Genomic DNA, 8,421 nt, shown 5'->3' on the forward strand with positions numbered 1-8,421 from the left:
AATATACAAGAAACTTTCAGTAACCAATTCGGAAATGTATCTAGTTTTCGAGGCAAGTATACATTGGAATAAAATAACTATAACAGTTCACAATCAAAAGACATCAAGGTCTTCAAATATCTGTTGAAAGTTAATTATTGTATAAAGTAACTTGTTATATTTTCCTTGTTCCAAGGTACTATGTAAGTAGTTACTTATTTAGTAATTTTATTTATTATTTTTCCTATAAACCCAAAAAAACGTGTTTAAAATCTTTGTAAAATATTCCTAACACTTCACACACTTATTCCTTTCTATCTAATCAAGAACATTCAACTACATTGAGGTAAGTTTATTACAATAATTCATGTTTATAATATTTGAGACCCACTGATTGGTTGAGTGTTCAGTGGTCATACGATTGCACTATAAAAGTTCGCCGTCGACGCATACGGCATCGCACTGTATACGCCAACACGCGGAAAACTTTACACTTTGCGGGTACTTATCAGTTACCTGCTAATAATTATTTAAAATGAGCATCTCTTAGTATCTCTTTTAGCCAGTAAAATAGGCTTGTCATAATCATGTAACAATATAAACACTCGTTTATATTTCATTTTAAAATATTATTCACCACCGAAAACGCATGTATTAGTTTCCGATACTCTCACCAATGAGGATTTTTGTGACGGCCAGTTGGCGCCTAGTATCATGATTTATGACCTCCGTTTGACAACATTTGTGTTATAACTATATGATCCAATCACAATCAAGACTGTAACGTGAAAAAACCTTTCGATACTAACGCCATCTAGCGTATTGCACCTGTCAGAAAACCCTCATTGGCGCTGTCATTGCAATCATTTGAGCACACAGGCGTTTAGCAAAGCTGTAGCTTGAAGAAGCTTTATTATACTTTGATGGTTACCTACTTTATGAAAAAAGTCGCACGTTAGACATACTTCAATGCTAACATAAGGCTTTTGTCAGCCTTCATTAAAATATCCGGTGTACCGATTTCGGTCCTTAACATTGTAAGCCATAATGTCATAATTTGTTTGTTATCATTTGTCATAATGATCATTTTCCATAACTTTTTTTTTCTCTAAAGCCATAAAACTTTCAGGAACTTTAAAATGTTGTAGAGCTCTATAGATTACAGATCTATTGAATAGTGTTTATCCATCGTATTTTATCGGATAAGTTTGTATTTAAATTGCTATCTCAATAAGCTTCAGTAAACTTCAGTAAGCTAGTTGAGAAAGCAAGACAAATACGAACTATTCCGACAAAATACGACGGCAATACATTATTCACTACATCTGTATATAATATAAGGCCTATTTTATAACAATCAGGAATTATTATAGTTTTCAAGATAAAAGAGTTATAGCAAAGGATCATTATGTAAAAAATTAAATTATGCCTTTCAATATGTATGGATTCCAATATAGACCCAAATATCTGACTTATTATAAGGACAGACATCTCAAATATCAGGTATTAATTGCATTTAGTAAACAATAATTGAATTAAAATTATATGCAATCAGTTAGTAATTTAGAACAGTTTTTCGATATTCGGTTAAATTATTAGTAACCTAGTCGAATATTTGGCTGATATTGAAAACTCGAATATTTACTGCGTTAGAAGAGCATCGTTGTAGGTATTTGTATTCGGTTATTCGATTCCATTTGATATCAGACTAGTTATAACATGTTGTTTAACTGAATGGTCGCATTTAATGCTAAATTACTATCTGTGCACAAAACCGCTAGTTATATTTTCAATTCAATAATCGATTACGTTAACTTTTACCAAAATATTATTCAAATTTTAACATTATTAGGCAAATATTTGGCTATAATATTTAGCCAAATATCGGGCAAAATGAAATTTACTTAAAATAGTAACGACATATTGGACGCTTTGTAGATATATAATATATTATTTGATAATGAGGGCTTGAGGGCGCTAGTATAATGAGGTCCTTTTGGGTCATGTTTGTGATTGGTTATTTGGGCGAATGAACTTGAGTGATGATAATCTGTCCCGTAACTCAGGATGAGTGATACACTTTGTTAGTAAAATGCAATGTATACCATCAGCTTGCTTTGGAGATGAAGGAATTACCTTAAAACTGACACAAATCCTAACTTTTAGTAGACCTTACCTTTAATATTAGTAGATTCTTAATTTTAATACTTGTAAGTAACTCGGGAGACGTTAGCATGGCAACACACTACACTAAAAAGTTGATTGACCCATTTAACTAAATGCGCCAATATCAAACAAGGCTGTAATGTCAAACGGATCTCTTAATACTAACGCCATCTAGCGGTATTTCGGCTCAAACACCCTCCTTGCATGATTGTCTCTAGAATAGAAGTTCATTGAAACATTGGAGGCAGACAGAACGATGCCATTGTAAATATATCAGTTTGTGTAACATGTCATGCCACATCTTTTTCTTAATAGTTCATTACGACAAAGTCCTATGCTCGACTTCTAAAGTGTGTATATAATAAATATAATTAAATTGACTCATACGAAGTAGTAGAAAGGGTACAGGTATCTCCACCAGCTTCCGTTCTGTGCTGCATCCCCCTCTGACTCGTCTTTAGCCTGCGTAAGAAAGGCAGTGATATAAAACCGAGTTTAGACTTGCAAGAAAAATCGTCCAAGTTGTATTTCATTGCGGCGCTCGATAGACCACTACAAACTCGTTGGCTTTACGGCCTCGCAATGTAATGTAACTTGCACGATTTTTCTTGCAAGTCTAAACTCGGCTTAAGATAAGTAAGTTAAATTACGCAAGAATTATTTCTAATAAATGAATAAGTTTATATGCTAAACTATGACTACGCGGTGAACTCAGTGAGCGTACCTCTGTAAGTTTATATGGCGTCGTTCAATTATTACATATCGAAAATACAGGTTGCTTATTTCTACTACGCTACTTAAGCAGCATGTCGTTTAATGGCGGAGTTTTAGAACAGTGCTGCAGTATTTAGAATGATATAAGAAATCGATTTTTACAATAAAAAACCGGCCAAGAGCGTGTCGGACACGCCCAAAATAGGGTTCCGTAGCCATTACGAAAAAATTAAGTAAGTAATATTTTTCTAAGGATTTCGTATTTTATACGGAATCTTCCAAGTTTAGGTATATGTTATACCTTAGGAATCAGAATCAGAATCAGAATATTTTTATTGTATAACTTAGATGGTAGTACATATAAGGTGAACTAAAAATTTCTTGCTCACCGCGACCTTACGATAGCAAGCACACACTCTGAGGATAGCTCTGTTGAGTTCGAAACGCGTCAGTGTAGTGGGTGGGTGATAGATGATTGTGTGTGTACAGTGTGGAGGTAGAACTGCATGAACACGCATATTTTGCATAAGCTTAGCTATCGTAAGTCGGCGAAATTATTTTAGTTCATTGATATGGACTCCGCAAAGTAACGCCTGATTCAATAAATTACATATAAGGTAGTTTCAACAGTTACCCATTTCGGGCGTAGGCTGCTATTTAAGAGTAAAACTACTAATAATTCTCAAGCAAACTTAGCCGTTATAGTTTTCCTTGAAAGTTTGATATACTTACTACCAACCTGAATTTTTTCAAATTTTTCCACCCACCGGTTTAAATTTTAGAGGGGGGGACGCTCGATTTTAATGAAAATTTGCACTTTAAAGTTGAATATTTCGCAAACAAATCACTGAATCGAAAAATTGTCTTAGCAAACCCCTAATGGTTTTAAAAGACCTTGCCAACCATACCCCACACTATAGGGTTGGATGAGTAAAAAAAAATCACCCCCACTTTACGTCTATACCCTACCCTACCCTACCCTAAAAAAATGTTTTAGAATTTTTTATTGTACCATTTTGTCGGCATAGTTTGCATATATATCCGTGCAAAATAACAGCTTTCTAGCATTGATAGTCCCTGAGCAAAGCCCGCGGACGGACGGACAGACAGACAGACAGCAAACAAACAAAATGGTGTTCATAAAACACTGCGTCTCCCATATCCTCAAAAATAAGCTAAGCTCTCTATCCGTACTTAACTTTACAGTTGTACAACTAAATACATGAATTACCGATGGGGAAATAACTGAACGTGTGAAAAATATGTGAAATGATGTTCAGTTATTCCCCCAAATAACAAAAGCGAGCTACGGTTACAGTGGTGTGCCAACCTTCGGGACTAGGGCGGGCATTCGTACACATGGTAGCATTCATACTCCTCCTGCAAAACCGTTAATAGTTCAAACTTAACACGTTCACTGCCTCCATACAAAACGATTTGATAAAGTCACACGTTCAAGTGTTCTTCCACTTTGGACACAGTTTGAAGTTGTGAGCACATAGTGGAAGCATGGACGCATGAAATAAGTTTCATGACCTTACATTGGGGGGCACCCGGACAGGGAAGGTGTTAAGGGTTCTACATATTACACCGTATCATGCGATGACCGTAATAGGAACGTCACAGACGGAGTGTCAAACCACAAAACAGATAGGTTACAGAAATTAATCTACATACAAAGTGGCTCGAGCAACGCACACATAGACACTGCTCACGGACACGATATATCGGACCGGTTGGGACCAGTGCGAGGGCGAGTGCCATCTGCTTGAGACTGAGACACGCGTCTGTGAACTTTTTTTGTGCAATAATGGAGAATGCGAATTTATTACACTTTAAAATATAATAATCGTGCATTACGCCAATGTCGAAATCGTCGCAAGATATTTTCTGTGACAAATTTTGTAATATAACAGTGACATTAACATTAAAATATTTTAGTTATGTGTATTTCCATTCTTCCCGTTTCATTCTCAACAATAAATCCAGCAACTAGATACGAGTGCTACTACCACAATAGTTTTTTGTGTATAAGCCATAGTCGACAACCCTGGAGCGACCGCCGAGCGTAGGTATGAAAAGTGAAGTACATACATGAGATTGACTTCTGTACCTATCTGTTTTGTGGTCAAACGGGATGTTAAACGCATACATGACACGCGGCGGCGACGGTTAGTTACGAAACGTGCTAGTGGGTATAGTCTCATACTTTTCGATACATTAGTAGATTGATAACCAAGGGTGAAAAGTGACCCATTAAACCCGAGTTCGTTCGAGCGCCAATAGTTCGAGGGCAAATGGGTAATTTCACCCGAGTTAGACACTATTTCTCATTTCGACTGTGAGGAAAGCAAAATACTACAAAAAAAAATGAGAATAATAATAAGTTCAACTATCCAACCTTCCACGGTACCTTTTCGACTGGCCACATGCCACGGCCGACTATAAAAAAATCGAGTTGGTCACGACCAAGGAGCTTATATACAAAACTGGAGGTTGAACACCGAACGAAGATGTTTGACCTTTATTACTTATTTATATAATATTCCATCTCTTTCATATTTCACGAATGACTTCCATCTCTTTCTTAACGTAACTAAAGAAAGAAATGGAATATGTTCGTGACGTAATAAAGATCAAATTTCTAGTTTCAAACGGATGTTCGGCGTTCAACCTCCAGTGTTGTATATAAGCTCCTTGGTCACGACGTGCATTTAGATGGCCATGCCGAAACGTGAAAAAAAACTTCGACTTCGTGGCTAATCGAAAAATTAAAAAAAAAATACTTTCCACCCTAGAGATGAAAACGAAATTTTCCACCGGGCCATCTACCCATGAAAATTAAACTTTCCGAACAGGAGAGATGAAAAGAATATATGTTTGCCTGACAGGTTACTTACGGTGTAATGTGTAAGAGACCTTTTGAGCGGGTGATAGAACCTTCTGCAAAATTCTTTTTAGATGAAGTGAAACTTAACAATTTCCTGTTCATACCTCATCCCCGCACTCGTTAGTTTTCGAACTGTCTTCTGTTATAATTATTACGTCCCCGGCATGCTCTTGTTTCGATACGGTCGTATCGTCTTTGGTCTTTTGTTTCGATACGGTCGTTTCGTCTTTGGCCTTTTCTTTCGTATCGACGTTCACCTCAGTCACCGCTTCAGTTTTGGCATCTGATGTGTCTTTCGAATCCACTTTGACTTCTTCTTGGGCTTTGACCTAAGGAAATTAATTTGTTTTAGTAATTTATTTAATCAGGCGTTACATTGCGGTGGTGAACATCAATGAACAATTACTTCGATCGAGCGAGCGATTCGAGATCGCTCTTAAGCGGTAAATGAAACGGATACAAAATTCAGATCCATTGTCAAGAAGACATTAATATCTAAGGCGTATATAAAGTTAATGATTATATCATGGACAGGGATATATGGAAATATTTTTTTTTATTCGACTGGATGGCAAACGAGCAAGTGGGTCTCCTGATGGTAAGAGATCACCACCGCCCATAAACTCCGATCCGCATTAGCGATACCTTCAAATAGCGACTCTACTGTGTTAAAAATAAAGTTGTATTAAATACTTGTGATGTATAGATATCATTTAATAATATTTCGTCGCTTAATTGTTCAGATATAAATTAACCAGGTACAAAAAATCCAGAACTATCAAAAGAAGATAAGAAAAATTCAAAAATCTTCTTCAGAGGATTCATCCGGTAAGTATTGCAAAGTGCTCGACGACATAAGAAAAATCTGTATAGTTTACTATTTCTGGTGTACAATAATGAATCATTGTATTTTATTGTACTTAGCTCACCCTCGACCTTACGATAGCTACGTTTGTGCAACAAATGTGTGTCCATGCTCCTCGGCCTCCACGTTGTAAGAACACGCACACCACACAAACCAAACTACACACACGGACACGGACATAGTAAACGGTTGTGTTGCTCTGATGATGAACTCGGGCTGAGTTCGAAACGCGTTAAGCGGGTTAGCGGGTGTGATGTGTGTGTTCATAATACAGTGGGAATAAATTAGGTATGTTCTTTTTTTATTTACATTTTGGCTGCAGCTTAAAAACAAAGCTGTGCCTCCGTACCTCAGCATTTCTGAACTACCAGCCCTTTAAAGTACCAAGGCTTTAAGTAATACGTTATTGTGTACCTTGTTGTTTTATTTTGTTATGCCGAATAAACATTCTTTTTTTTCTTACCTCGCTCAACACACCCTTAGTGGTGACGTCGAGCACGACCTCTGGCGTCGGCAGCTTGCTAACTTTTACGTCGACGACTTTGTCGGTGTCCGTCTGAGTGCTCTTATCCTTGGAGCCGGTGGTGGTTGCTTCTGGCATCGGTGCTGGTGTCTAAAAACATATAATAATCAGTAGCTGGCCCGGAAAACGATCCGCCATTAAAAATGTGGGATGGGAGGGGGGTGTGGCAAATTTCAAGCCAATTCGACCACTGGAATTGGGTCAAATTTGAGGGGAGTTGGGCCTCCGGATCTTCCTCTCACTATACAAAACAGTAGCAAAACTAATATTTCACGCCGGTATTCAGTGGGCGTGTTGTACTAACCCGGTGAGCCGGCCCATTCGTACTGCAGCCAGCAAGTGATTACAGTAAGGCTCTACCACATCAAATAAGCCATCTTCAAACGTGGTTTAGTTCCTTTTTTAAAATAGAGTCGGTAGGACGTGTCAGATATTTTTGCACGCTCCTCTGTGGCAGATATTAATGCTGGTGGCACAAAACCAAAGACTAATAAGATAGTAACGATGTGGACAGGTTACCTCGGCAGGAATTTCGGGCGCCGGTGCGGGCGCGGGTGCGGGCGCGGGCGCAGGGGAGACGCCGAACGGTTCAAAATCCGGCTCCTGCATCACAAAGTATACTGGTCATCTCATCTGATAGAAGACATCCACTAAACAAAGGCTTTCTCCTCAGAACGCTACAATGAACGGCAACATAATACTTGCATCCACCGGTCGCTCCACCAGCCCGTGGGAGGCCTGCCAACGCTTCGTCTTCCGGTCCGTGGTCACTCGTGGCCTTTCCTTCCCCAACGGTTATCTGTTCTTCGACAACAAAGTATACTGACCTGACGTAATGAAATTACACTCAGAATAAGATTTTGTTTGCGCTCACGCCTCACGCCGCCGGGCAGCCTCATACCTCCCCGTGGCGCGCGAGCCACTGCTGGTAGCCGGCGGCGGCGCGGTGCATGCGCGCGAGGAAGGCGGGCGCGGCGCGGCCCGTGGCCCACGCCTCACGCCTCACGCCTCACGCCGCCGGGCAGCCTCATACCTCCCCGTGGCGCGCGAGCCACTGCTGGTAGCCGGCGGCGGCGCGGTGCATGCGCGCGAGGAAGGCGGGCGCGGCGCGGCCCGTGGCCCACGCCTCACGCCTCACCCCGCCGGGCAGCCTCATACCTCCCGTGGCGCGCGAGCCACTGCTGGTAGCCGGCGGCGGCGCGGTGCATGCGCGCGAGGAAGGCGGGCGCGGCGCGGCCCGTGGCCCACGCCTCACGCCTCACGCGGCCGGGCAGCCTCATACCT

The 8,421-nt window shown here is 40.1% G+C and overlaps 1 protein-coding gene across 2 annotated transcripts; it reads right to left on the bottom strand.

Moving 5' to 3' along the window:
- Window positions 1-205: 205 nt before the first annotated feature.
- Window positions 206-8,263, bottom strand: LOC141442955 (uncharacterized). Of its 2 annotated transcripts, XM_074108162.1 has the most exons (6): window positions 8,039-8,263; window positions 7,657-7,740; window positions 7,078-7,227; window positions 5,854-6,078; window positions 4,190-4,239; window positions 2,521-2,607 (listed from the first exon to the last, which is right to left on the bottom strand). In XM_074108162.1, exons 1-5 carry the CDS (start codon window positions 8,087-8,089, stop codon window positions 4,198-4,200), a joined length of 552 nt encoding a protein of 183 aa, XP_073964263.1. In that variant the 5' UTR covers window positions 8,090-8,263; the 3' UTR covers window positions 2,521-2,607; window positions 4,190-4,197. The 2 variants fall into 2 exon arrangements, with proteins under 2 accessions (XP_073964262.1, XP_073964263.1); XM_074108161.1 differs by lacking the exon at window positions 4,190-4,239 and having other exon boundaries at window positions 206-2,607.
- Window positions 8,264-8,421: the final 158 nt, after the last annotated feature.

Source organism: Choristoneura fumiferana, chromosome 26, assembly GCF_025370935.1.
Source record: "Choristoneura fumiferana chromosome 26, NRCan_CFum_1, whole genome shotgun sequence".
NCBI lineage: Eukaryota > Metazoa > Arthropoda > Insecta > Lepidoptera > Tortricidae > Choristoneura > Choristoneura fumiferana.